This window comes from Bos taurus, chromosome 25 (genome assembly GCF_002263795.3).
Source record: "Bos taurus isolate L1 Dominette 01449 registration number 42190680 breed Hereford chromosome 25, ARS-UCD2.0, whole genome shotgun sequence".
NCBI classification, from domain to species: domain Eukaryota; kingdom Metazoa; phylum Chordata; class Mammalia; order Artiodactyla; family Bovidae; genus Bos; species Bos taurus.
This window is the reverse complement of record NC_037352.1, coordinates 35,919,390-35,947,024: the sequence shown is the minus strand read 5'-3', so window position 1 is coordinate 35,947,024 and position 27,635 is coordinate 35,919,390. Positions and strand designations below refer to the sequence as shown.

General features: G+C 54.2%; 2 protein-coding genes and 2 long non-coding RNA genes across 6 annotated transcripts; 2 read left to right on the top strand and 2 right to left on the bottom strand.

The window, feature by feature from the left end:
* Nucleotides 1-856: 856 nt before the first annotated feature.
* TFR2 (transferrin receptor 2) lies at nt 857-12,369 on the bottom strand. 2 transcript variants are annotated; one of them, NM_001177741.1, is given in 18 exon segments: nt 865-1,616; nt 4,176-4,316; nt 4,677-4,904; nt 4,998-5,082; nt 5,194-5,270; nt 5,375-5,442; nt 5,537-5,600; nt 5,694-5,776; nt 6,198-6,317; nt 6,994-7,157; nt 7,520-7,659; nt 7,789-7,905; nt 8,275-8,397; nt 8,481-8,592; nt 8,667-8,807; nt 11,314-11,500; nt 11,601-11,853; nt 12,062-12,094. In NM_001177741.1, coding segments are annotated over 18 exon segments (2,412 nt in total). In that variant the 3' UTR covers nt 865-1,340.
* LOC104970491 (uncharacterized) lies at nt 4,223-11,156 on the top strand. The gene is made up of 3 exons (XR_009492880.1): nt 4,223-4,302; nt 8,173-8,358; nt 9,462-11,156. It is a non-coding gene; the product is annotated as an uncharacterized lncRNA (long non-coding RNA).
* Nucleotides 12,370-13,348: 979 nt separating the features above from the next.
* On the top strand, nt 13,349-15,155 carry LOC101903098 (uncharacterized). Its single transcript, XR_240083.5, has 2 exons — nt 13,349-13,520; nt 14,697-15,155. It is a non-coding gene; the product is annotated as an uncharacterized lncRNA (long non-coding RNA).
* On the bottom strand, nt 13,591-23,776 carry ACTL6B (actin like 6B). 2 transcript variants are annotated; one of them, NM_001083370.1, is made up of 14 exons: nt 23,655-23,711; nt 23,134-23,210; nt 22,791-22,956; nt 22,391-22,491; nt 19,473-19,570; nt 18,728-18,822; nt 18,556-18,662; nt 17,766-17,855; nt 17,538-17,599; nt 17,309-17,423; nt 17,119-17,199; nt 16,917-17,012; nt 16,637-16,723; nt 13,591-13,887 (listed from the first exon to the last, which is right to left on the bottom strand). In NM_001083370.1, the coding sequence occupies exons 1-14, from the start codon at nt 23,677-23,679 to the stop codon at nt 13,807-13,809; spliced, it is 1,281 nt and encodes a 426-aa protein (NP_001076839.1). In that variant the 5' UTR covers nt 23,680-23,711; the 3' UTR covers nt 13,591-13,806. The 2 variants fall into 2 exon arrangements, with proteins under 2 accessions (NP_001076839.1, XP_059737151.1); XM_059881168.1 differs by having other exon boundaries at nt 22,791-23,210; nt 23,655-23,776.
* Nucleotides 23,777-27,635: the final 3,859 nt, after the last annotated feature.

Genomic DNA, 27,635 nt, shown 5'->3' with positions numbered 1-27,635 from the left:
GGGAAATGAGAACCAGGGCCGCAGCCTCCCGAGCCCACGGTTAAAGCTAAAAGGGTGCCAGCAGCACCTGGAATTTCCTGCCCTCCTGCAGCTTCCTCCTCACTGTTCAACGAGGGGCCACAGGGGACCCTGGAGGGGAGAGAGGTCCCAGGCTGGGCCACTCTAGGCTGTGTAGCCATGGCAGTCTCACAAGGTTATGCTCCAAAGGGGCCACCATACTTGGGAGTTAGTGCTCTGCAGTCTCTATCTTGACATTTTTAATGACTTTATCTCTGAACTTAAGTTTTGGAAGTGCAGTCTGATGAGGCAATGGAGCCTATGCTGGGGGTCCTGCCACCCCCGATGGATTCTCACCTGTCCCCACCCATTCACAGTTGTCACCCTCCATTCCCAGCAGGGACTGGGTGCCAGCACAGGTCTGGGTTTGGCTCTGGTTAGGGCACGTGTGCTGTCTGTAGCAAATTGTGGAGCAGAACGCTGCGTGCCTGTGGGGATCTGCCCAGAGTATTTCCTTGTCTGAGTGATCTGGACATTAAATAACAAATGAAGAACCACCATGACAGACTGAGAGGCTGTGGAAGGAAGGAAAAAGCTTTGCTTTTGCTTTTTGAACAAGAATCTCCGCTCTTTCATTTTGTCCAGCCCTTGCAAATTATGTAGCTGTCCCTGGTTCCAGGATAAAGTACAGAGTCAGTCAGTCCCCTAACCTGTGGTTATTTTGGGAGACCCTCCTATGTCCTCAGGAAGCTTCCTTAGTTCTTAGAAGGAGCTCTTTTCCCTGTGGAGACCAACGTGCATCCTCTCTGGGTTCTTCTGCTCAACCCTTCCCCAGGGTGAGGAGGCCACATACAAGTGCTATAAACAACAGATGCCACAGGTGTTTATTGAGGTTCAATCGCCAGCCCCTCCCACTACAGGCCTCGTGTTGGCCATAAGGCTAGGGTCCCAGCAGTCTTTCCTACCAAGGATGGCCAGGTCCCAGGGCTTACAAAACCTTCCATAGTGGTCTCTAGCTGTTGAGGGGAACCCCCTCTCCTGAAGAGGAAGGGTCTGTGATTGAAGGAGCAGATGCTGCTCTCTGATTAACTGACAGTATGACCATCCCATTATGGAAGGCACTGCTCACCTACTATTACCCTGGGTCTGGGATGTGGGGGTGTCTGCGCTGGCGTCATCGCTGGGCCCCTGAGAGTTATTGTAAGGACTAATAAATTAGTCAGCAATGGGAGGTGGTGCACAGGCATCTCTGTCACCCAGGAAGCGCTCAATAGAGACCAAGGGCTCTCGCCAGGGGGCAGGGGCATGTTCCCAACCCCCGCCCCATAACCCCGCCATGGGCCTCAGAAGTTGTTATCGATGTTCCAGACGTCCCCGCTCAGCGCGTTGGCTGCCCCCTGCAGCGTCCAGGTAAGCAGGGCCAGCTGGCGCCGGAAGCGGCTCTCCTGGAAACCCAGGCCCCTTGCCACCTGGGAGGAGGTGGCCCCGGGGCCGCCAGCGCGCAGCAGCCGCACGTGGTCCAGAAGCGCGTGGAGCGTGTGGTCTCCGCGACCCAGGAGGATGTGACGGAACGGGGAGTCGGCCGGCGACACGTACTGGGACAGGAAGTAGAACTCCACCTGCGCCGAGAAGGGGACCAGGTCGAAGTCTGAACCGCAGATCCAGACCCACCTTGGGACCTCCTGCGCGCTGAGTCAATATTGTTGAGCCGCCTCTTTAAGGCCCACCTCCTTTTAGCTACCCAATCAGGAAAGACCTGTAAATGACGCCACCAGTAGTCAGGTAGGATGCGCCCTCCCACCGTGTTTCGGATTGGATCCCTTTCTTTCTCCCTTGAGCCTCCAATCCTGCATCTAGGACTCCCAGCCTTCCTTCCTCTCCCATTCACTTCCCTGCTCAAAGCCTCAAAGAACCATCTATCGTCCTCACCTCTCCACACCCCTGTCATTCCTGCACCCCTCCGTGAATGTCCACAGCCCAGAGTCAAAGGTCAAGGGGACAGGCCGGCCCTTAGGAAGTGCCTGACCCTGGGTCCTCACCCTCTTGACTCATATGTTGTTCATGAGACGGCCTCGCTCCTAGCCCAGTTCTCCCACCCTTCTGCCAGCGGCTCCAGTTCCTTCTCCTCCCACCTGTGGGCAGGTCCAAGTTTTGACCTCCACCTTCCTGCTCTTCTCATGACCTATAATACAGTGGTTTTCACCCCTGGCTGCAGATTAGAATCACTTGGGGAAGGTTTTGGGGTTTTGTTATTGTTGTTTTTTGAAGGGCGGCATCCAGGGATCTTAGGTCCCTGAGCAGGGATCAAACCTGTGCCCCTTGCATTGGGAGCACAGAATCTTAACTGCTGAGCTGCCAAGGAAGCCTCCAGCCTGTCCATTTTTCCTTCCAAATGTCTCACTTCAGGTGGTATTTGCCACCCCCACCAAAAGCTCAGCTGCTACTAACTTCATTCCCTCTTCAAGCCATCACAGTCTGGTCAAGGCCTTCCTAAAATTCCACTTTGCTCACATCACCTGCCAGCTTAAAAATCTTCCAGATTTCCTTGATGCCCCAGACCCCCCAAACCCAAACCCCAAAGTTGATCCCTAACCCACTCCCCTCCTCTCCTTCACAGGGCTTCTGTTCTGGCTCTGCTGGTCCACGCCCTGCCCCCAAAGAAGGCCAGACCTGTCTCACTGCCATGCCCTTATTCTTGGTCTCTCCACCCTGAAACATCCTTTTTCGGCACCAACCCAAGTTCTGTCTGTTCTTCAAGACCTATATTATAGTCTAAAGCAGGGGTCAGCAAACTTTTTTTCCTTCTTGCAAAAAGCCAGACAGTAACTATTTTAGGCTTTGCAGGCCATACTGTTTCTGCTGCAGCTACTCAACTTTGCTGCTGTAGCACACAAGCAACCACACACAATAGGAAAACCAGTGAGCATGGCTGTGTTGCAATAAAACTTGATTTACGAAAACAGATGGCAGACCAAATTTGGCCTGGTGGCTGTAGTTTACCAACCCCTGTTTAGAGCCACGAAGTTCTCTGGGTCTGGCTCAGCCCTGTTTCAGGTTCTGACGCCCTACCTCTTTTATTTTTTTTCCTTTTTTAGCCCTACATCTTTTACTCTCCAGCTCTGAGTGTGAATCGTTTCTTATGGCCTAATCGTGTCCAGATGGCCTTTATCTCTTGGGGAGCACACGGCAACTTCAGGGGGAGGAGGTGTCTTTTTGTGTCTCTAGAGCCTAGCACAGTAGGGGTTAGAGCAAGATCTGTTAATGAAAATAAACCAAGTCCAATCCAAGAGAAAGGAGCCAGGACAAAAGAGCAAGAGGGGTGGGTTTGTGAACATAAAGACAGTATGACAGAAAAAGGAAGGGGGGGGGAAGGGGGAGAGAAAGAACAAGACCTTGCAAAGGCCAGACACAGCATCCCCAAACCGCGCATGCATATGGGGTTCCCTGTTCACCCCACACTCACTGAGGATGGCCCTGCTTAGCATTTTGCTCTAGAGACTTTTCCCCACACCCACAGCCCCTATGCACTCAATTCTAGGCACTCAAAGGGTTGCAGAGTTGAGTTCCTGGGGTAAGGAAATGGAAGAGGGGTTAGAACTGCAGATGGGGTGCAGGTTGCAAAGTATTCAAAGCAAGAGGGACTGGCAAGGGAATAATAATAATCTTGTATAACTTTCACATAACTTCTCCAGGCAGCCTTTCTGGGGTTCATCCATCTCACCAGAAGTAAGAGGGCTCTCTATGCTCTGAATTTCTTAAGCTTTTTGCACCTCCCGAGCCATAATCCTGCACCTCGTAAGACTGTGGCCCACCGTGGACATGCTTGTGGGGAGGGGGTGGGTCGGCAGTGGGGAACCGGAGGAAGCGCGATTTGTCTTAGTTCTGCAATTGCGGTAGCCGGGCAACTGTAGCCAAGGGGCTGGCGCGCCGTGTCTCATCACTTTGCCGGCCCGCCTCAGCGGTGGCTCCAGCCTGGCGGGCCCGTGAGCAAAGGACTGCGCGTCTAGGACTAGCAGCGCCGGGACGACAGAGACAACGAGAAAGCGAAGCGAGGGGAGGAGGGCAGGGCGCAGGCGCCAGGTCCGGAGGTGGGACCCGGGCCTTGAGGAGGGACCCCGGGCCGCCGGAAGAGGGCGGGGCGGCGCGGCCGGCGGCGGACGGGCTGGGCTGGGCCTCACCCGCATGATGCGCACGTTGTACATGCGCATCAGCCTCTCGTCGCTTTCCTCCGAGCTGTAGATCTCCTTCCGCAGCTTTTCGGCCGCCCGGATGTAGTCCCCCCGCGCCGAGTACACCCACTGGAGGGTCAGCCCGCGGGCCTGAGGGCAGAGGCACGGGCTGGGACCGGCGGCAGGGGCCAGGACCCCGGCCTAGGGTCGGGGGGTGGGGGTCCAGGTGCTGGGGGGATGGGGCTGGGACCCTGGGACTGGCAGGGGTGGGGTGGGGGGTATAGGGGGACAGAAGGAATGGAGAGAAGCCCTGTGCGGCCGGGCGGGTGCCAGCGGGGTCCCAAGGGCTTAGTGACTGGGGCGGGTGTAAAGGGGCCAGGTTGGCAGAGGGGCCCTAGACCAAGGGGGAGATGGGGCAGATCTCCCTGGCCCGGGTGGCACGTTCACGGGATGTGGCGCGTCGCTCCCCACACCCCACCAGAAACCCTGAGCCGGGTTGGCGTCTCGAACCTTGAGGTCCCCAGAGAACTCGTTGAGGCTGCCGATGTGCCTGAGGACCACATCCCCGTAGCGGCCGAAGTCGAGGGGCAGCAGGTGATCGTGGCTGAGCCGGATGAGGAGCTGCCCAGCGAGCTGGGCCACGGCCTGGGCCACGGCGGGCAGGCGGCCCCGCAGTACTCTGTGCAGGTTCTCATAGGTGTCATCCTTTGTGTGCAGGAACGGGTATGCCGGGCCGTCCTGCCGGGACAGGGCGGGGAGCGGGTGCTGGTCGCGGGCACGGTGCGCGCAGGCCCAGGGGCTACCGCTCTGGGACAGGGCCCGAAGTCTCACCTCCAGGAAGGAGAACTCAACGGCAGGAACCCCCGCAAAGGCCGTGAAGGAATAGGCGCTACTGTCCATGGGCAGCGGCCGGATCCTGGGGAGGGGCGGGAGGGGCAGGAGGGAGCGTGTGACTTCAGGGTCGCTCACGTGTTCCCCCCTCCCTCCCCTACACACACAGCTCTCTTCCCTGCTCGACCCCACTTACACCTCGGCTTCCCAGCTGTGGTTGGTGACCACCACCTGCTCGTAGAGGGTCTGCCCACTGCGGTTGGGAGAGTCCACCTGGGGGTAGGGTTGGGGGCGGGGGGGGGGGGGGGCGGTGGCACGGGTCAGGCTCTAGCGGCCAGCAGCTTCCCTTCATCCCCTGCTCCTGGTCGGGCTCTTGCCTGCTTCAGAATGTTCTCAATGAGGCCGATGAGAAGGGGGCTGGTCTTGGCGTGAAACTTGTCATCCCCTGCGGAAAGGGAGGGATGCCAGGCCTCAGGCTTGGCACCCAGGGGCAGGGTGCACCCGATGGGGGCCAGGTGGTGGCACTGCTCCCCGCTCACCCAGCACTGCATTGTCCAGGCTCACATAGACCACGGCTTTCAGGTGCAGCACGCTGAGGTAGCCCTGTGGGTGAGGGTTGTGGAATGCGAATTACCCCTCCTGCCCCCTCCCCACCTCTCCCCATCGCCTGATTCCCTGCCCAGGACCCCAGGTTACCTCCAGCCACTCCATGGAGCCCACACTCCCGAAGTCACCACCATCCCAGCTGATGAAGAGAAGACTTCGTCGGGGCTGGAAGCCTGGGGGAAGCGGGTGGGGGGGGGTGGTTAGTGGGAGGGGAGGGGGAGGATGGCTTGGCTAGGGGAGACAAGCAAAGACCCCCACCTCTTTGTCTTCCTCGGTCCTGGTCCCCTGGGGTCTCTCCTTCCCTCCCATCAAGCCCCCATCCCAGCCCATCTAACCTGGGTCTGCCCTGACTCAGCTGTATCAGTGATGGGGATTGCTTGCATAAGGCATCTCCGGATTAGTCTTCACTAAGGACTTACTTTCATGTTTAAGGGAAGAGATGGAGGTGAAGTGACTTGCCTGGGGGAAGCCAGGTTTGGAGCCCAGGTCTCAGTGGCCACCCTCCAGCCTGTGCTCCTAACTGCCTCTCTGCCCCATCCTGGCTCAGGCCACACAGCCCCAGCTGCCCAGCCCAGGCCCAGGTCCTGACCTTACCATTGCTCACCATGGAGGAAAAGGTCCGCACCAGCTCCAGCAGTATGGCGGTCCCCACAGCGGACTTGGCCGCTCCTGGGCCCCACGCATCCCTCTGGGCCCCGATGACCACATACTGATCTGGGGGAGGGGTGTTGGGGGCCCACCTGTTACGTGGGCAGAACCCAGAGACTTCTCCCTCGACCTTGGGAGGGTCCCTTTCTCAAGGACCCTCAGATCTCCGCAGCCCCAGCCTGCAATCCTGGCTGTCCCTAAAGAGTGCCTCTCCTCCCCTTGGCCCTTCCCGGATGGTCTGCTCCTTCATCGAGGTGCCTGGGGTCATTCTGGACTCCATTATCTCCCTGATCAGCATGTCCCTCTGTCCCTCACTGAGTCCTGATAGAGTTTTCCCCTTTTAAATCTCTCTCTGACCCTTCCCACTCACACTCCCACCACCAGCATCCTCATCGGAGCCTCATCACAGGCCTCCATGTGCTGCTCCTCCAGTGCTAGGTACCATACTCCTCAGCTCAAGAACTCTGATTCCTGACTGTTATCCACATCAAGTTATGTTTGAAAGGCTTGTCTTTTGTGGTCTGACCTCCCTTTTATGCTCTAACATCATCCAACTTAGGCTGGTTCACCTCTGGTGCTAGGCAACTCACTACTGTGCAGAGCTGCCTGTTCTGTCTCTAGACAGCTTTGACCATGAGGTCTTACTGCCACCCACCCCCTCTCAGTCCCAGCCCGGGCCCAACTTGCCAGCCTCTCCCCCCTCCCCGGCAGGGTGCATGTGATGCTGGGCAAGCGAGCACACCTGGCTCTGAGCGGCCCTCGATGCAGCCAAATATGTTACTGATTGGGGTGGAGGCCCTGTGGTTGCTGACCCCCAGATGCAGGCCTGGCCCAGGGCCCAGGCGATAAGGGGAGACTGGTAGGTGCCCCTGCCATTCCTGGGGGGCCACAGGGCCTTCAAGCTTCCTGGAAAGGGGTGGGACAGAAGGAATTAGTGGCAGAGAGGCCCAGGCTATAGATGAGTCCAAAATCCCCCCTTCACTCCTTCTCTCCCTCCCACCCTCTGGCTCCAGCTCTCTGCATCTGTGCCCTGGCTGAGGGGCCAGGGCTGCCTTGGACAGTTGTGCAGCTTGTATCCTGCTCAAGGGTGCCCAGCACAGGGTGTCATATGACCTGGAGTTCCACTCACCAAAGAGTGGCCCCTGGCAGGAGGCTGTGCCCACCCAGAAGAGCCCCGTCTTGTTCTAGCTCACCCAAGACACCTTATGAGCTAGCTGCAGCCTACCTCTCCCTGCCTCCTCCCCTCCTGGTCTCCACATGGTCCTCACCTCAGAAGGAGGGAGGCAATGTCCGCACTGATGGGCTGGGCTGGGATGCTTGGGAGACCCGAGGACTGGACTGGAGGGAACTGGGTCTGATTGAAGGAAGGGAAGCCAGGCGTATAGGGGTCCCCTGTCCCCAGGTGCACCTGTTGGGAGAGGGGTGCCCAAACTGAAACTGGGGGCCAAGCTTCCAGAACAGCATGCCAGCATCATCCTAGGCAGGGCGCTACAGCCTAGGGGCCCCAGGAAGGCACTACAGCTCCCCCAAGACTCACATGTCCATACACAGCCCGGTGACTGGACAGGCTGAGCTTGTGCGGGCCCTGGGAGAAGTCTGCCGGGTCCGGATATATGAGCACTCCTTGGGCCCCAAAGTCCTGGGCACTGGCCACCTGGGGAAGGCACGTGACTAAAGGACCCCTTCTCCCAGAAAAAGCAGATTTAGAAGGGAAGAAAATGCAAATAAAAGTGGAATGGCAGGGCCTCTGATCTATAGCTGTGGGCACCCGGTGGACCTCACCTTCCGCGCTCCCTCAGTGCCTTGGCAACTCCCAAGCCCCGTATTCCCTCCTGTTTCTGTTCCCCACCCCAACCTCCTGATTCTGTTCCCACAGAGTTTCTTACAGCCCATTTGGTTCTCCCTTTTCTCCCTCGGACAGCTTCCTGGACGCTTCCCATTTGCCGCCATCCGATGCTCGGGCTCCCCAGCGGGCACCCTCCCCGTTCCACTGCCCCAGGTTCCATCCTCCGGGAGCCCTCACCTTCTGGGCAAAGTTGATCACTCCCAAGCGCACCAGCAGGAGGCGCCCCGCCGGCTCCACACCCCGAGCCCGCAGCTCCTGCAGGTCCTCCGGCCGCCCGTAGTGGGCGTACACCAGCTTTCCCTGGGGAGAGGAGGATGGGGAGGCCGTGAGGCGCGTCCAGGGAGAGGACAGGCCGCCCCATCCTGGGCACCGGGCAGGCTCACCGTGGCGTTGCCCGTGGCGCTGTAGGGGCAGTAGACGTCGGGGTCCTCCAGTGGCAGCTGCTCCCCGAGCTTCCCAGAGGCGTCAACCCAGTGCAGGGTGTTGGGGCGAGCCCTGAGGAGCCGGGGTGGTGAGCGCCCCGCCGACAGCCCCACTCCCACCCCGCCACGCCCCAGCCCAGCACTCACGGATCTGGGAACTGCAGCCCCACGTAGTGCGTGTCCATCCACACGTGGTCCAGCCTCTGGCGCAAGAGCTCAGCGCGAATGTCCTGAGCCAGGGCTGCCATTCCGGCCGACCCGGCTACCCTTTCCCGAAGGCTGGTCTGCCTGTGCAGGGAGAACGGGGATTGAGGTGCTGGAGGAGGCAGGGGCTGGGACATCTGAGTGCCTGGAGGAGAGGGCCGGAGCAGGGAAAGATGCCAGAGGTGTAGGATGGCCCCAGCCCTGGGCAGTGAGGGGCTCTTAAATCTCTCCTGCCATGACTACCAGGGTCTCCAGGACTTTCTTCTGATTACGCCTCAGCTTCTGATGGTCAGGGGTCCTCTCCACCATCCCTGAGGTTCTCCCTGGGGCAGGCCAAATGACCCACACCACCAATCTATCTACTGTCCCCTCCACATGTACATGCACTGGTCTGCGCTTTGCCCCTGGCGTGGAAACACTTTTCTTCCAAAGGCCTCTCCAGGCAGAGGTGAGGGTCCTGCATCCCTCTCCTCCTCCAGCTGGGCCTTGCGGGGACACCTTCTACCACAGTTGCGGGTGGAAGCTGGGGTCACTTTACAGTCACCACTTAGCTAGCCAGCCTGCCGTTACCTGAATGCTCCCTGATCGTCCATCTCAGCTGTGCCAGGGCCACCTCCACCCCCAACACCCTACGTGAGCTCTCTCTAAACCAGCTCCACCTGAGCTCTTTCCCTGGCAAACAAAGTCCTCCCTCCTCGGGATCAGACTGAGTGCCCCTTCTACCTTTCGCCTTGGCAGAAACCTGGCTGTCCCCTGGGGAGCCACATCTCCTGCGGGACACTTGAAGAAGGCAGCCCAGGCTTTCATACCACCAGAGCCCAGAGAGGACGCATGCTCCTGGCTCCACTGCGCACATTTCTGGCCATTTCTCCACAGGTGAAACTCTCTTCCTTTGAAGCCTGTGCCCATCCAGTAACCCCATCCCTTGTCCCTCCTCACCACGGCTCTTATCTTCTAGCCAGTTGGTCACTTATCCACTGTCAGTGAGAACTCTGGCATCTGGCCAGCCACTTCCCCGGCCACATCCTGAATCTTGTCCCCAGAAGTCCATCTTTGGAATATTGATCTGATTTACTGAACACCTACTAAGTGCCGGGCAGAGTGGTCAGTGCTGGAGACTCCAGGATAAATAGGACACAGAATCTCACTCTTTGACTGGAGCTTTTCAGCTTGAAACTCACTCCCTTAGCGTCACCATACCTGTTCTTCAACCCCATTGGACACTGCATGCTGTCTGATTTCTCCATATCTATCAGTTCTTCCCCGGCTTCCCTCCTTCCCCATCCAGCCTAGAGGCATACATCACCTATTGCCTGCTCCCTCTCACTGCCTTCCTCTTGCTTCCCTGCCCTTTGATGGCATCCACAGTGCCACACCCCACCCTAGACCTGTCAAACCATCCACTTACTCAGGCTGTACCCAGACTACCAAGTGTTGCTCAAGAAAAAAAAAAGTCCATGCATGTTGCTGACGCCGTAGATTTAAGATCTTCAAGCAAAATGGATCCAGCAATGTATCAACAAATAATGATACACCTCGATCAAGTTTATGTTGATCTCATGAAGACAAAGAAATCTATTAATACAAATGACTACATAAACATTAGATAAGAAAAATCGTGTGATCGCTGCAATACATTCTGGAAAAATGTTTGAAAAAATTTTTGATTCTTGTTCCTCTTTTCTGATCATTAAAAAAAAAGTCTCAGTAAGCTAGGAATAGAAGGATACTTCCTTAATTCACTTTTAAAAAGCTGAATGGGGGGATTCCCCGGTGGTCCAGTGGTTGAGACTCTGCTTTCACTGCTGAGGGCCCAGGTTCAACCCCTCAGTTCCCCTTAGTCAGGGAGCTAAGAGCCCTTAAGCCACTTCGCCATGGACACAGTGACAAAGTATTAGAAAAACATTCCCATGAAAGTTAGGAAATAGGCAAGGGTGTGTATTATCATCATTACCTAAATTCATATCTTCTCCAATGCAGTAAGAAATGAAAAAGACCTAAAAGATATAAGCCTTTTGAAAAGAAGCTATGCATCTCTCACTAAATATAGATTACATGATCTTCAACTTGGATAACTCAGGAGAATCCACTGAAAAAATGATTCCTGACATCTTCTCTGGACCTACTGGGTGGCAGCTCCTTCCCAGTACGAAAAGTTGACCTCAGCAGGACAAGAGATGGCATCCCCCCCAGATTGAGAGACAGTCTCTGCCCACAAATGCATTTGCTTCTTTTTCTGGTTCCCTAAATCCCAATTTCTCTGAACCCCCCAGAGCTCCCCACTGCCACAGGTCAAAACCTCCTCAGTGTGTTGTTCAAGATTTTCCTGGGTCTGTCCCACATCTTAGGTGGAGGCTGGACCCCCCCCTGTGCTTATTCAGTCAGCTCCCTTGGCTCCTAAATATCCCCTCTGCAGTCTCATTTCTGGAAGCCCCACCCCCCCCACCCCCCAATGCCTGCCACCCTTCCCAGGACCACTGAACAGGGAGGTCAGGACGGCAGGTGGCAGGACTCAAGGTCCTGGGCGAGGAGGACTCGAGATGAGCGGATGATGGTTTTTGAGGGCCCAACGGGACAAGCTGATCCTCACCTGATGGTGTCTTCCAGACGACCCTCCCCCAGGAACCGCAGAAACATGGCCTGGAGGTCACTCCAGTACAACGTGCCCTGGTGAGAGTCTGGGCTCAGCTCATCATTTACGTCCTCGCTGACCACCATGACGTCATCCCCGCATGCCTGGCACGACCCCCGGAAGGCCACGTAGCCCAGGAGGAAGGCTGGTGGGTGGCAAGATGGTGATTCTCCTTGTGCCCTTCCCTGGGCCCCAGACATCCCCCCAAGCCCAGACCCTCCAGTGGAAGTGGGGGTGACTCTCACCCCCAGTGAAGATCAGGAGGGCTGTCAGGACCAGGTAGGGGGCCGCTCTTCGTCCTGCTGCTGCCCAGAGTCCAGGGTTTTGCCGAGCTGGTCGAGAGCCCAGGGGCTCAGGGCCCCTCAGCTCCATTGGGAAGAAGTGGGCCGGTGGTTCAGTCCCCTCCTCCCCCTCTTCCTCTTCCTCCTCCAGGCGTCCCTGCTGGCTGCCCTCCACACGCTTGTAGATGGTCTGAGAGGGTCCTGGGGACAACCTTTGCTGTGGGGGCGTGGTGTGCATGAAATTGGGGAAGGGGAGGAATCTGGCAATAATAGTGACTTTGGGGTGCCATGAACACAAGGCAGGGAAGAGGGTCCTGAGAGGCAGGCTGGAGGGGAGAGTTAGAGATGGGAATGGGAGGAGTTGGGGAAGGGGCTGGAGGACCTGGAGAGAAGGCCAAGGGTTTCCCAACCGCGCCCCATCTTACCGCTCTTCGGAGTAGACCCCCAAGCTGCTCCATGCTCCTGCCCCCTCTTGAGCCCTGCAGGCTGTCCCCCACCCCAGTGATAAACCGTTTGTGGGAGCCCCAAGAGGCCCCTTATCGGTCCTGGCAGGCAGCCTGAGCCCAGGCCCTTCTTCACCTCCCCCCCTAGCAGGGTGGGGGCACAGTCCTGGCTTCAGTCCAGGGTTCCAGACATGGCTCCCCGGCCCAGGCTAAAGGACGGACGTGGGGCTCTGCCCTCCCCTGCCAATCCTTCCACAGTTCCACTCCTGCCCCTTTCTTGCAAAACAATCAATTTTTTGACTTTGGGGCAGACTTTGGCCTTTAGTTCCCATCAGGGCTGGGGGAGGGAGGCAGATGGCCAGGGAGGGTGGAGTTATGGATGGTCCCTCCCACTTCCTGCTTCTTCCCCTCCCAGTGTCCTAGGGGACTCTCCTAAGCTCCTTACCACAAACACCTCTGCCCGTTCCTCACTGGCCTCACGGGATCCCCAATACCCACGCCCTGAACACATTAGCTGCTCTCCCTGTTTGGACTCAGGGGATCCCAGCTGAAGGGGCTACAGAAGTGTGACCTGGGGTTTGGTCTGTCCCATTGTCTATCTGAAAGGGGGCCCTAGGCTCCTGCCAGCTGCTGGGGAGTGGGGTGCACAGGTAGGAGCACATGGCCAGGCAGGACCAGAGAGTGTTCCAGGGTGGGTGTCCCGCCTGGAGTCGGGGATCGATGCCCCATCAGGCATCGGTGGAAAGTCCTGACCGAGACGTGGGCAGGGCTGGGTGACGTTGGACAACTTATGGTCCTCCGTGGGCACCCGCGCCTCTTTGGTGGCCAAAGGACTTGGACCACACGGGTTTCCATCTTTTTGGGGCCTGGAGGCCTCAGAACACACATCACAGACATAAACTGCTAAATTTTACCTACAATTCCAGGCCGAGAGCGCAGGTCCCCCAGCCCCGCGGAGGAACCCAGCACAACGGCATCTGGAATAGGGTTCAAGGAGCCGGTGTCTGGGTCTCCCTGGGAACCTCGGTTCCTACCCAAGCTGGGAGGGAAGTTCTGAGCTGCTGCTGGGGCGAACCAGTGCCCCAGTCCCTGCCCCACACTTGTCACCACCTAACTCCCCGGGAAAAGACGGCGCTGACCGGGTCACCTGAGCTGTGGGTCCAGGGGAGCTTAATCGCGGCCTCGCCGCCCCGCTCGGGGTCCACCTCCGGCCCCGCCCCGCCCCGCCCCCGGGGCTGCCTCCCGGCTCCGTCACGCCTCGGCTGCCTCATCCCCCAACTCGGCTTCCCTCTGCGGCCTCATTGAGCGTCTCTAACCGGTACTCGCTTCGTGATCGTCCCTGAATTGCGGCCCCTCTGACACCCGAGGCCTCCGGGATCCCGCGGCTCTGCCCTCGCCCGCAGACTTCGCCCCAGTGTCCAGCGTGTAATTCCGAATGGAGGTAGGTGTGGCCCTCCCTTCTCCTCTCTCCAGACTCCTGCTCCAACTGCCCACCCCCAAAGAGGCCAAACTTTTTTTTTCTTAAAACATGTTTACTCCATTTAACCCGGAAACTTCACAATCAAGAGGACAAGTGGGGAGGGGAACAAAAGGGGGGTGATGGGAGCGTTGGGGGATGGCTGTCGATCCTGCGCTTGCAGAGCCGAGGTGGGGGAAACCGTCTCCTTCCGTTCGCTTTCCCTCCCCCACGGCTGCGGGCCGGCCTGTGGGTGGGGAGGGGGGCGCCCTCAGGGGCACTTCCGCTCCACGCACTGCTTCCCGCCCTCCTCATATTCCTGCTTGGAGATCCACATTTGCTGGAAAGTGCCCTGGGTGGGTGGGGCGGGAGGGCGGTCAGGGAGGCCCAGGAGGGAGGGAGAGCAGGTTCCCCACACTCCACCCGTGGAGGTTCGGAATCTTCCCCCTCCCAAGCCCACATTCCCCCTGCAACCACCAACTTGCCCCATCTCCCTGTTTCCTCCTTCGTATTCAGAGGGCGGATACCCGCTTCATACCGTTCAATCACCGATGCATTCACTGAGCATTTACTGAGCACCTGCGGTTCGAGCTGGGAGGTGGACCTTCCAGCTGCAGGCCAGCGAACCTGCGCTCCAACACTCCATATCCCCTCTCCACCAGATACCCTGTCACTCCATCAGGCTTTACATGCCAAGTCTCCCTCCTTCCCAAGAAAAATCTTTCCTCCACCCTCCTCACCATTCTGACACCACCTAACATCAAGGTCGGGATGATGTCTTTACTCTGGCACCCCACCCCAACCCCCGTTGAAATACGGTCCGCCAGCCCCGGCACTTTAGACTGTACCGTCTCTATGATTACTTTCGTCTGCCTGAAAGTTAGTGTGTGTGTCTTGTTTCTGGACACACCTTTCCGGACCATGTCACCTCTCCCTTGGCTTCTGCTTACCGTGCCAAAGCCCCACCCTTCCCACCATCTCCAGTTTCCAGTGCAGAGCTCAGTGCTGAGTTCCCGGACCCAAATTCTCAATTGTCTTTCGCACACCTGGTTCTCAGTGTCTCCTGGAACCTCACACACTCAATGTATCCATGACTGCTGTCACCATCGTCGTCCAGCCCTGGCTCAAACCTGCTTCTTTGGTCTCTCTCGCCTTCTACAGTTGCCCTGTCCAAATCCAGTGGCCCCTTGCCATGTGGAACACTTGAAATGGAGCTATCGAGCACTTGAAATGCAGCTAATCCAAGATGAAATGTGCTCTCGGTGTCAAATCTGCACTGGATATTGAAGACTAAATCCAGAGGATGTAAAACGTCTCAAATTTTATACTGATGACATATTGAAATGATAATACTTTGAATAAGTAAGTGTGTTAGTCGCTCAGTCGTGCCCGACTCTTTGCAAACCCATGGACTGCAGCCCACCAGGCTCCTGTGTCCATGAGATTTTCCAGGCAAGGATACTGGAGTGGGTCACCATTTCCTTCTCCAGGGGATCTTCCCAACCCAAGAATCGAATCCAGGTCTCCTGCACTGCAGGCAGATTCTTTACCAACTGAGCTACAAGGGAAGCCAATACTTTGAACATATTGGATTAATTACAATATATTCTTAAAACTTAATGTGTTTCTTTGGACTTTTAAAAAATATGGCTACTAAGCAATTTTGAATGACATACATGACTCATGTTACATTTCTCTCGGATAGCACTATCAGCGGCCAGCATCCTGGGTCTCATCCTTGACCCCTTTCTTTCTTACCTCTCGTATCCAAACAGTGCCCACATTCTCAGTCAGACCTCTGATAAGCTCCAACCCTCTCTTCCCCACATCCGCTCTGCTGGCAACCCCGGGTCACAGTGGAGACCACGGTAGCCCTCTCCAACCCACTCTCTGCTCTGCAGCCCAGGTTGTGTGCTTAGTCACTGAGCCGTGTCCGACTCTGTGTGACTCCATGGACTGTAGCCTTCCAGGCTCCCCTGTCCACGGGGATTCTCCAGGCAAGAATACTAGAATGGGTTGCCATGCCCTCCACCAGGGGATCTTCCCAACACAGGGATCAAACCTAGGTCTCCCGCATTGCAGGCAGATTCTTTGCCATCTGTGCCACAGGGAAGCCCAGGCGAGCTTCCTCAACTCTGGCCCCACAATACCTATCCCCTGCCTGTGGCCTTGCCGGGCTCTCCCCTGGGGCCACACACTCTCTCTCCTGCTTTGCCTCCTGAGTTCTCACTCTTCCATCTCAGCTTGAAGTCTCCTTAGAGGCCCCTCCTGATCCCTGAATGAGATCAGGTCTTCCTTTGAAGGAACACCCCACACCTTGTGGTGACCTCCTGTTTGATTGTCTTGGCTTCCCGGCTGTCCCCATGCACGAAGGCAGGGACTAGGTCGGGCTGTCTGCCTAGGTGCACAGGAGGCTTGCCACGACTGTGCAACTGACACTCCCAACCCTGAGCTATCTTCAGGGGGTCAGTCTTCTGTCACTCCGACCCTTGCTTCTGTCCCTTTGGGGGCACTGCCTCTAGCCGATATCCTCCTTGTCCTGTCATGACCCTGCTGTCCCTCTCTGTGTGGCTGACATCCGGCAGATGCAGTTTGCATCTTTACCTCTCTGCTCAATGTCTTGCCCCCGCCCCAGCAGCTGCTCCAGACTGAATTCCCCACCTACCGCCGCAGAACCACCCTGACTGCTGCCTTTGGTTTGTCCCTTGCTCACCACCCTATGCCCACTGCTACCCATCCCGTGACTCTAGGACAATAGAAAGAGCCTCCCGTCAAGGTCCCCTTGAATTCAGCTCATACCCCCATCCCCAAAGACTCCTGTCGGACATAACCTTCTCAGACATGCCTGTGGCCGTCAGATCACCTTGCCCCAAACCTCTAGGGGCTCACCCTGGCACACAGATCACCACAATCTCATCCCAGCCAACCTGTCCAGCTTTCTGTCCTCCACTTCCTGCTTTGTGTCCTGAGATTGCATTCACCTTTCTGGGAGCACTGACTGCCCTTTCATAAACAATGAGCGAATGAGGCGGTAGGCAAGGCAGTGGGGCGGTCTGGATCTACTCCACATTCAGCAGTAGGCCAGGGCCCTCCCCTCTCACCAGTGAGGCCAGGATGGAGCCCCCGATCCAGGGGCTGAACTTGCGCTCCATGGTGCTGTTGCTGGCGATGAGCTTCAGTCTCATGCTCTGGGAAGAAAGAAGGGCTGGGGGAAGCAGACATCTGGTTCTGGGAAGTGGGAAGGGACAGGGCTTGGAGTGGGGAGGCCATAGCGGGAAGGAGCCGCTTTGGTGGCCAGAATACTGGCTCAGTGTGTGGGAAGGAGGAAGGACTTGGTGCTGAAGGGCTGGCCCAGGGCCCTGGCCAAGGGTGGGTTCCTACCGGTGGAGTCTTCTGGGAAAGCTCTCGATTGAGTCTGTCAGTGAAGCCCTGCAGGAGCGTGTTCCCACCCGTGACAATGACACTGCCGTAGAGGCCCTGAGAGCAGGGAGGAAGAGTGAACAGTCAGGCCACGGCCCTGCCCTGGCCCCCACACCCCCACTTCTCCTGGACCCCTCCACCCAGATGCAGGCTTGGGCCTCACCGGACGAATGTCAATGTCGCACATGCCGATGCTGGTGGTCACCACGTGGCCCACCCCTAACATGGTGTTCCCCGACAGGCCCTGTGGAGAAAGGTGACTGGGCTTTGGGCCCTCTGTCCCCTCTCCCCAGACCCCTGTCATCCTAAGCTTCCCCCCAGCCCCGGGACCCAGGGACTCCAGCCAGCCCCACCTTGACATTGGAGGGATCAAACAGGCCCTCAGGGATGCGGAGCCGCTCTGCACCGTAGTCTGTGTTGTAGCCGTTGGGCATCTCGTAGTGCACTGTGGGCATCTGCGCAGCCACCCTGCCCAGGAAGGAGTGAGATTCTGCTTGGGGTGCTCCCGAAGGACCAGAGGACCCCCAGAGCCCCAGGCCTTCCCCTTTCCCACCCCCCATCCCAGCCCTGGGCCCCACTCACTGCTCATCGTAGGGAGAGTCTGAGACCTGCAGCACGGAGGCCTGGAAGTCCTGGATCACCTCCTAAGAGCCCAGGGACATGGTGAGGGCTGGGCTCCCTTCTCAGGCCCCACTCCCACCCCACCTGCAGGGCCTCTGTCCCTCCCATCTGCTCATGGTGGGGAAGGGCGGTGAGGGAGGGATTAGGAGCTGGAGGGGTGGTTTCCGGGGACCCTCTCCAGTGCCTCACATTGCACATGTAGTTATGCCAGGACTTGGAAACCTGGGGTAACTTCTCTTTCTTCTTCCAGTTTGGGGGTGCACCCTCCCGTACAGGCTCCTGTAGGGGCACAGCCTGCGATCACCCTTTGCATCCCATACTGGCCCAACCTGCCCTGTCCACATCTGCCTCCCCAGCACTTGCCAGCTCTGCAGCTAATGGGCACCGGGTTCTCTGTTCTATTGCCCAGAAAAGGTGTTTCTCCCCCTTCCCTATTAGAGGAGAAAGAATGGGGAGAGCCCACCCCATGGATGCTGTGCACGCAGTCGGTACAGAAATCTAAAAGGCCTTGGTCAGAGAACATCGATGGCTTGGAGATTCCAGTAGGAAGCCAGACCTTAATGAAACAGCCTTTTACTGACCCATGTTCCACGTGCGGATCCCTTGCATGCAGGGTCTCAATTAATACTTGCGGCAGCCCTACATGCAGTTTTTCCACTTTGCAGGGGAGGAAACTGAGGTTCAGGAGCTGTAGTCTCAGGCTCTAGGTCACACAGTTCTTCTGTGGCAGAAGCAGACCTTGAACCTGGGTCTCTTGGAGCCCAGAACCCACCACACTGGCCCTCATACACACATCCTTCTAGCAGTTGGCTGTGGGACCTTGGCCATGTCCCTCAGCCTGTCTGGATCTCTGATGCCTCAATTGCAAATTGAGGGCCTAGGATCCTCCTGGGGCCTGGCTGCTCCCCACCCTGATATCTGATGGGTCAGGGGGTTGACTGTCATAGGGTCAGTGCCCAGGACATCCCAGAGGCTCCACCTTGGCTGCGATCATGTAAGGTGGGATGATGTCAATGGCCATTTCCTGGAAGAGCTCTCGGCACTGCATGGAGATGAAGTCCCCTGCCAGGGGTGATTTGACAATGCCTGGAAAGGAGGGGGTGTCATTGCCTGGTCCCTCAAGGTGCCCCCGACCCCTATCGAGGCCCCACCTTGCTGCAGGACGTAGCCATCATGCACTGGAATGGCTGTCGTGTGGGTGGCCCCACTGTCCAGCACCAGACCTGTGGAGCGTCCATTTGCAAAGCTGGTACGGGAAGGGTGGGTCAAAGAGCCAGCAGCAGTGAACAAGGAGGCTGGAAGCTGATCTGGCCTACTCTCTACTTTCCTAGGTCCAGCCCAATCCCAGTCTTCAAATCTCTCCCTCTGGCTTGTGACTCATTTGCTAGAGAAAGGCAGCTGAGACGCTTTGCCACTTTTTTCTTATCTGAATCACACTTTATTCCTCTATTCCTTTCTTCTGAATATCCAGCCTCTCTTTTTAGTCTTAGTTCTATGTCCCATGGGATCCCTGAAATGAGGGTCTATATGGCCCCAGTGCCTGGCACAGAGTACTATGGAAAGCTGATCCTTTTAGAAAAATAAATGGGAAGGGAACATCTCAGTGTCATATACCCTTCCCTTCTCTCTCCAGCCCCAGCTCCCGTTGTCTACTTGTCCCAACTCTCCATGCTCAGCCTGATCCAAGGAATGGGAAAGGACCACTGGTCTGGCCACCCCAAGATACAAAGCACTCAGCTCCCAAGGGCTCTTTGCACTAATGGGGCTTGGGGATGGGGGGTGTCTGCCCATCTAGGATATTTATCTCCATAGAATCAGGCCCAGCCTCCATCTCAATGCACCACAAACTCCACCCTGACTCTCCATTCTCACAGAGCAGCTTAACCCAGAGGATACGCAGTAAGCACAGCTGTCTTGCATAAGAAGAAAGCAGGAATGTTGTACTGCTCAAACATCAGCTCCGTCAGCTTCTCCCGTTTGGCCCGTGTGTTCCACTGGGGAGAAAGTGCAAGAGGGGAAGTTTCAGGAAATGAAAGGCACCAATCTATGTATACACCTTCCACATACACAGACCTGTTTTGCACTGAGGACAGAGGTCAGGTCCCCTGACCCTCATAGGTCTTTAGAATGTTGAAACTATAAAGAATTTGAAATATCACAATTAAAACCCAACTGAAGAAAATAAAACTCAGAGAAGGAAGTTGGCCAAGATCACACAGAAAGCTCTTGGTAGAGCTGGGTCTAGAGTCACAGTCTCTTGACTCCTAGCACAATGCTTTCTATTGTGCAATACACACTTCAGGCCAACCCCCCCAACAAGACCCCAGTACATCCCTCTTTCCCACTCTAATCCTCTCAGAGATAAGAAAGCTGAAAAAGAACATCTTTCTGGGTAAAAATGTTGGATTGAATACAAACATTTACTTTTATTCTCTCCCAGGCTATGCAGGCAGTCATGTTTGACTCTTTATGACCCCATGGATTGTAGCCTACAAGTCTCTTCTGTTCATGGGATTTTCCAGGCAAGAATACTGGAGTGGGTTGCCATTTCCTTCTTTAGGGGAATCTTCCTGACCCAGGGATTGAACCTGCAACTCTTAAGTCTCCTGCATTGGTAATATAGTCTCCTGCATTACCACTAGTGCCACCTGGGAAGCCCTTATTCTCTCCCAAGATCCCAGCAAAATTATAATAAAGGGAGAATTAGAAAAGAAGAAAACCATAAACCCACAAAAGTCAACAGACACATAAAAAGATGCTCAACATTTTTGGTCATTAGAGAAATGCAAATCAAAAGCACAACGAGGGACTTCCCTCATGGTCCGGTGGCTAAGACTCTGCACTCCCAATGTAGGGGACCTGGGTTCAATCCCTGGTCAGGGAACTGGATTCTACATGCCACAACTAAAAATCCCACATGTTGTAACATGTGCTACAAACTAAGACCTGACACAGCCAAACAGATAAATATTTTTTAAAGATGAATAAAAAGTAACATTCATGGGACAGGAAAGAGCTCCTGGAAAATAAAAATAGAGGAGCAGAAATTAAAAGCTTTATAGAAGAGTTGAAAAATAAATTGAGGGAATATCTTGGAAATTAGAGGAAAGAGATACATAAAATATAAAAGATGAAAACATTAGAAGAAGACCAGTTTAGGAGGTACAAAATCCAAATAATAGGATTTCCTAAGAGAGAACAGAGAAAATTGAAAGAAATAAATCAACAAATAAGTAATTAAATTTTTTTTAGTAATTAAATTTTTAATTGAATTGAAAGACATAAGTTTCCAAATTAAAGAGACACATTGAGTGTCCAGAGCCATGAACAAAAATAAACCAATATAATATTGTGAAACTGTAAAACACTGAGGACAAAGTGAAACTTTTACAAACTCTCAGAAACAAAAATAAGTTACATCAAAGGATCGGGAAGTAAATGACCTTGGCTTTCTTGATGGCAACAGTAGATGTTGGAAGGCATTGAATAAGTGCCTTCAAGATTTCATAAAAAGGGATTTCCCTGGTGGTCCAGTGGCTAAGACTCTGCACTCCCAATTCCGGGGGACCGGGTTCAATCTCTGGTAAATGCCTGCCACAACTAAAGATCCTGCACGCCACAACAAAGACTGAAGAGTCCATGGGGCACAATGAAGACCTAGCACAGCCAAGTAAATAATTTTTTAATAAAAAAGTTCCAAAGAAAAATTATTTCCAACTGGAGCGTTATACCTAACTAAACTATACATTCAAGGTTAGACATGCAAAGCCTCAAAAAGGTTACTTCTTATGTCCTTTCTAAAGCAGTTACTGGAAGATGTGCTCCATGAAAACAAGGGAAAAAATCAAGAAAAGAGTAATGATCCACAGGAAACAGGACTTGTAATACAGGAGAGAGGGGCAGTGTTTTCTTAAGATGAAGGTGAAGGGAGATGTAAGGATTATAGCTACACCTTCTGCATAGAAGCTAACTAGTCTACAACAGAACAGGTCAGTAGGCTCCTGGAGAGATTTCTTGAAGCTGAAATTGATGGAACACCTAAAGCAATTAATATCTTGAGGAAAGATAAAGATAACTGATGAATAATTTCAGGTCACATTATTAAGTAGATAGAAAATGAAGAAAAACAAAGAAAATTTTCAGTGCTAGAGAAAACAAATAATTGCACAAGAGAGGAAAATAAATAGTTTATTGCCTGTCTCAGGCCTGATTAGCATATATAATAATAAGAGTATAAATACTGAATCTTAAAAAAAAAAAAACAACCCTAAACTGCAACAGTACTTCAAGTAAGAAAAAAATGTGTGTGGTTTGGGTTGGGGAGGAAAGAGAGCTAAGTGCTCATTTTCTATAGTGGGAAACCCATAGATAATACCTAGAGCTAGAAAAATTCACAATCAGTGATTTATTATATTTAGAGATATAAAAGGTAATGGCAAAAAAAAAAAAAGCTAAAAGAGAGAAAAGCAATTGTCTCTGGAAAAGGGATAATAGAAGGAAGAGGCTATGCATGGCAGTTTATAAATAAAATTGATTCTATATAGGTGTATATAACATTGACCAAAAATTTCAGTTAAAAGGTCACACAGGGACTTGGGGGGTGGGGCATTGTGTAAGGATGACTGGGGGAAAGGCAAGTTGAGAGAGCAGGAGAAGAGAAGGAGGCATGGAGACTAACACAGGGAGAGAGGAAAGTGGTTGAACCTGACAGAGTTGGAAGGAAAGTTTGAAAAAGAAAGAGGAGTGATTAATGGCTTGAGGAGAGGTGAATGTCCCACCCCAGGGCTGGACTAGGGACTGGACTATGCACTTACCGGGGCCTCTGACATGAGCACTGGGTGCAGGTTTGGCTCAGACTTGACATGTTTGCTGTAGGTGTGATCCAGGATTGCACGGAAGCACTCCCAGTCCTCAACTGGGGCCAGGACATCAGTGGAGAGATGAGGGTGGGCAGGCAGGGGTCCAGAAACAGGAAGGAAGGAGGGAAGCCAAGTCCAGGGGAGGGGAAGTGAGACAAGGTCCAGCAGAAATCCCCCCTTTCCCAGGAATCTGGTGGACCCTTGTGAGAAACCAGGCAGCTTTGGGAAGTAGTAAGGGCATCCCTGGGACTTGGGCAGCTGCAAGGAATACTCCGTGAATGTGGGGCCCTGTGCCCCGGGTTGTGGGGTGTGGGTTCTGGGTCTGTGTCAGGAGCCGGTAGTGGGGGCCCCATACTCATGCCATTCTTGAGGGGAGACATGACTTCCGCTCCATCTCGAGGCACGTGGAGGGCGTTGGTGTCGATGTGAAAGATTTTCCCTTTCTTCTCTTTCTCCCCCTCCAACTCCAGCCCGCCCCCCTCCTCCGCGGCCAGCAGCCCCACCGTGGTGGGGAAGTCAGCCTGGAGCGGGGCATGGACAGGAGAGAAAGCCATATCTTGCAGGGCCCTCAGCCCACCCCCTGGGTTTACTCCCATATTCCCGCTTAGCAGAGCTTTTCTCTGGGCGCTGAGAGCCCTGGGTGACTGGGAAGCCTGGAGGGGAGCCCTAGGATTTGGGCAGGGGGCTGGAAGGCTCACCTTGGGGCAGTCCTCCCCAGCGTACCCAGCGCGGACTGAGAAGGAGCCAATGTCAAAGACCAGCGCCCCCACCTCATCTGTGCGGGAGACAAACTTGTGAGGGGTTATCTCCCAAACTCTCTCTCCATGGATTGCTCTGAGAGGAGATCCCGGCAGAGCCACCTTCAACCCGGAAGGGTCAGGTGGGAGCTCGGCCAGGAGTTCAGGGTCCTGGGAGTGGGAGATCAAGACTCCAAAGTCCCTTTCTGCCCAGTGGCCCTGTTCAGGCCACTCTCCTTGCCTGGCTAGAGGCCGGGCGGAGACGGGTTGAATGGTGGTGAGGTTGGGCCGGGTACGCGCAAGCATTCTGAGGAGGGTCGAAGGTTGGAGTGATGCAGGACCCAAACCCGGGGCTGGAACCGCTCGATCGCAGAGGTGACAGGCCCCAGGGTGCCCAGAGCTTGGGTTGCGTGGGTTCGGGGCGCTTGGATTCGGGCGAGGCCACGCCAGGCTGGAGATCCCGAAGCCCGAGGCTCGCTCACCTCCGCCGTAGACGCCCCCGCTCATAGTGCCCTCTCAGCGCTGCTCGCGGCCCGTGGGCGGCGGCAGGATCAGCACCGTGGCGGCCGGACAGCTCCCGGGATCCCGGGCGGGGCGGGGCGCGCGGACCGCCAATCAGGAGGCCAGGTCCCCCGCCCCCAATGGCGCCGCCGATTGGCTGAGAGGCGAGACAATAACCCGGCCGGGGGCCGCTGCTTTAAAGGGCCAGACACCTCAACCTTAGGTGGCGGGGAGGCGATTGAGGGGAGCGAAGACCTCGAGGCTGGTCCTAAGGGACAGGCTGGAAGAGAGCAGGACTACACAAGAGATTCCTTGTCCATTCGAAGACCTGGGGGTGATTGAAGGCGCCCTTGCTCCTTTACTTTTACAAATAGGATCTAGGAGAGGGCGCCATACTCTTGGAGACGTGGCCATTCTCAGGCTCCTGAGCAAGGTTCTGCCATAACCTCGGGGAGACAGGGAAGGGAAGAAGGGAGGGAGAGGTACGGGAGGGGGTGTGTCTCCATTTTCTCCCTATTTCTTTCCATCTTTGTCTTTCTGATGGCCCCTCTTTTCCTCGTTGGTCCCTGTTGGCATACATACACACATGTACACACATGGCTCTCAGCTAGCATTCACCTCTCTTTCATCTGTTTTTCTCAGGAGTTATTTATCAAGCAAGTAGGTTTTCCCCTAGTAGGCTACTAAGTCCTTCTGGGCTTCCAGTATGAGGCCACCTCCACAGCAGTTTTGATAGAGAAGGGGAAGGAGCAGTTCTGACAGCCTGGGTCAGCGGAGAGACTCTTATGTGAGCATGTGTGTAGGTGTTTGTCTGTATGTATGTGTTTGAGTGTGTCAGCATATGTGAGCACATGTATGTGTATGTTAGTCATTTTCAGTCATGTCCAACTCTTTGTGGCTCTGTGGGCTGTAGCCCTCTAGGTTCCTCTGTCCATGGGATTCTCCAGGCAAGAATACTGGAGTGGGTTGCCAATCCCTTCTCCGGGGGATCTTCTGGGCCCAGGGATCAAACCTGGGTCTCCTTCATTGCAGGCAGGCAGATTCTTTACCGCCAGAGCTACCATGGAAGCCCTTGTGCACATGCATATGTGTGTACATATGTGCATATGAATACATGCTTGTGTGGGGAGCACTCCCACCTACTTGTTTAGGGGTGAGTGGAGCATTAAGACCAGAGATAGCAGAGGAAGAGGATTCTGTGTAATGACTGAATGCCCCTGAAGTTCTCTGCTTACCAGATACTCACTCTGTAAGGGCTCCACCTTTCCTTAGCCAGAGGACAGATGGTTTGAGCTGGCTCATCCGTTATCCACTGGCGACAGGGGCATTTCACATTCCCAGGGTTTGTTCTGAGTCCAGACCTGGCTTCCCCAACTGGAGGCTTCGGTGGGAGCGGTGAGCTGTAGGAGAGAGCTGACTGAGGAGCTGGGAAACTGAAATAGTCCAAAGTGAGCCTAGGCTCAGTCATCCGCCTCTATAAACTGTGGTCTGGATGAACTGGAACAGCCCCTTACTTAACCTCTCAGTGCCTCATTTCTTAATCTTTCAAAATGCTGAGGTGAGAATTAAAGGAAGACACTGGATGAGAAGTGATTCTATTCATGGCCTGTACCTCTCCTTTTGGTTGTCATTGAATGATGCTGCTTCACTTCCCCTTTAAATTCATCTTGTCAATTGCCACTATTCCCTTCCCTATCCCAGTCTGGACCACAGACTCAGAAACTGTCCCAGTCAGGGGAAACTTTACTGATCATGAAAATAAGGCCTAGATTTTATTGGGATTTTTCCAGATACAAGAAGGGCTCTATCTTGGGTCACACAGTTCACTGGGGCAGAGCCAGGACTAGAACTCACATCTCTCATCAGCCAGTTGACAGATGATTCTGTATCCCTCTGCAAGTTTCACTGTCCCCATCTGTAGAACAGCTGGAGGTGAGGATTCAATCCAATGCTAGAATCAAGTTCCTGGCTTGATTCACTCCTGGCTAAGTGCTAGGGATACAGGACTATTCAGCAAACATTGGGTCTTAAGAAAATCCCTGCGTGTTTTTGAGGCTTTAATATTATCATCCACATATTCATAGAAATCTGTAGTCTGTCTAGTAAGGTGACTTTTCCTCTCATGGTTGGTACAAAAGCTACAGTGAACTACAGGACTAGACTTATCTCCCAGTCAACTGTGGCCAATTTTCATTTGTCATAGGATCTGACATGATACTCTATTGCATGATGCAAGTGGTTAAAGTTTATTAATGTATTTCATCCATCCATTCATTCATTCAACAAACATCCTTTATGCCTATAGTGTCCCAGGCATTGTGCAAGCTATGGGAACACCAAGGTGCATAAAATACATCCCTGCTCTCAAGGAGTTTGAGTGCAATGGGGATCTCAGATGTGCATGAAAATGCAGTGAAATGGAGGCTCAGAGGAGGGAGGGGCTACCTGTCTCTGAGAGTCCAGGGAGACTTCCAAAAGTGAAGTTTGAGCTGAACTGTGAATGATAAATAGGGGTCATTGGTGAACGAGGTGGAAAAGGTCTTCTACCCAGAGAACACTGTGAGCAAAGGTCTAGGGAGGTTGACATTTCTGGCATATGTGGAAACAGGAGAGTTGGATGTGAGCTGGTGGCAGAGACCAGTGTCAGGGGAAGATGAAACTACAAAAATAGCCAAAGACCGACACATTCATCCCTGAACTCTTTTTACTTAGCAAATACAAAGCATCTGCTATGTGCCAGGCACTGTTATAAACGCTTTACAAATATTAAGTAATTTAATCCTCATAATGATCTGATCATCCTCATTTTGCAGGGGAAACAGAGGCATGGAAATGTGACTGGCCCAAAGTCACTCAGCTGGTAAAGGGACAGAGCTGAGATTTTATATATATATTTGGCTATGCCAGATCTTAGTTGCGGCACTCAGGATTTTTTTTTTTTCCTTTCTAGTTGCAGCATGCGAACTCTTAGTTTGGCATGTGGGATCTAGTTCCCCGACCAGGGATCGAACCCCAGTCTCCTGCATTGGGGGCTCAGGGTCTTAGCTACTGGACCAGAGTTGAGATTTGAACTGTGGTATGTGAAGAGTATTGATCCTGGGAAAATGTTGTCATGCTTCTATTCATTTCTTAGATGTTTGATGTTCTCCAGGTATCTGATAGGCACTGAGAATAAAATGACTCACATAACTTGATGTGACTCTCACTGAGTTTAATGTCTGTTTTGGACGATGGATGATTAAATGATTAGCTCAATAAAGTCATCTAACGGTTCTCACATTGGCTAAACCTGAGCAGCTGCTAATAACAAAGGTGGTAGGGTCACGACCCCTAGGCCCCACACCTTGAATATGATTTGGCATCTTGTGAGGGTCTGTTCATTGCTTGGTGAGCTCTCACCCAGTCCTCTGCCAGACAAACCAAGTGCCCTGGCTTCCCAGGGAACCCCCGGAACAGGTGGCAAGTGCCCAGAAAGAAATAGTCCAGTGAAGGCTGCAACAGGATGCAGCCAGCATTACAGTGGGGCACAAACAACAGTGTAGTCAGGAAGGCAATATTTAAATTAAGAATGAGAAAATGAAAAATTTCCCAGTTGACAAGTGGAAGGGGAGTCAGGGTGGAAGGCATTCTTAGTAGACAGGACAAGCCCCAGCCTGTGTGTCTTACAAAGAAGTTTGGCCCTTCGCATGGCGTCAGTTGGGAACTACTGCATGGTTTATATATATAATTTTTATTTATTTATGTATTTTTGGCTGCTCCGGGTCTTTATTGTTGTGCATGGGCTTTCTCTAGTTGTAGTACACAGGCTTCTCTAGTTGCGGAGTGCAGGCTCTAGGGCGTGTGGGCTTCAGTAGTTGCCACACATGGGCTCAGTAGTTGTGGTGCACAGGCTCAGTTGCCTGGAGGCATGTGGAATCTTTAGTTCCCAAACCAGGGATTGAACCTGGGTTTCTTGCATTGGC

What these genes read in the sequence shown, in the direction of transcription:
- TFR2 (XM_024985045.2), bottom strand. Translation starts at nt 12,094, where the DNA reads ATGGAGCAGCTTGGGGGTCTACTCCGAAGAGCG. An exon ending in ATTGCCTCCCTCCTTCTGAG is followed by an intron (nt 7,158 to 7,519) that starts GTGAGGACCATG and finishes ACCCCTTTCCAG; the next exon opens with GAAGCTTGAAGGCCCTGTGG. An exon ending in CGAGGGCCGCTCAGAGCCAG is followed by an intron (nt 6,318 to 6,993) that starts GTGTGCTCGCTT and finishes CCCCTCCCCCAG; the next exon opens with ATCAGTATGTGGTCATCGGG.
- ACTL6B (XM_059881168.1), bottom strand. Translation starts at nt 23,679, where the DNA reads ATGAGCGGGGGCGTCTACGGCGGAG. An exon ending in CGGGGGCGTCTACGGCGGAG is followed by an intron (nt 23,211 to 23,654) that starts GTGAGCGAGCCT and finishes TCTCCCGCACAG; the next exon opens with ATGAGGTGGGGGCGCTGGTC. An exon ending in TGGCTACGTCCTGCAGCAAG is followed by an intron (nt 18,663 to 18,727) that starts GTGGGGCCTCGA and finishes CCTCCTTTCCAG; the next exon opens with GCATTGTCAAATCACCCCTG.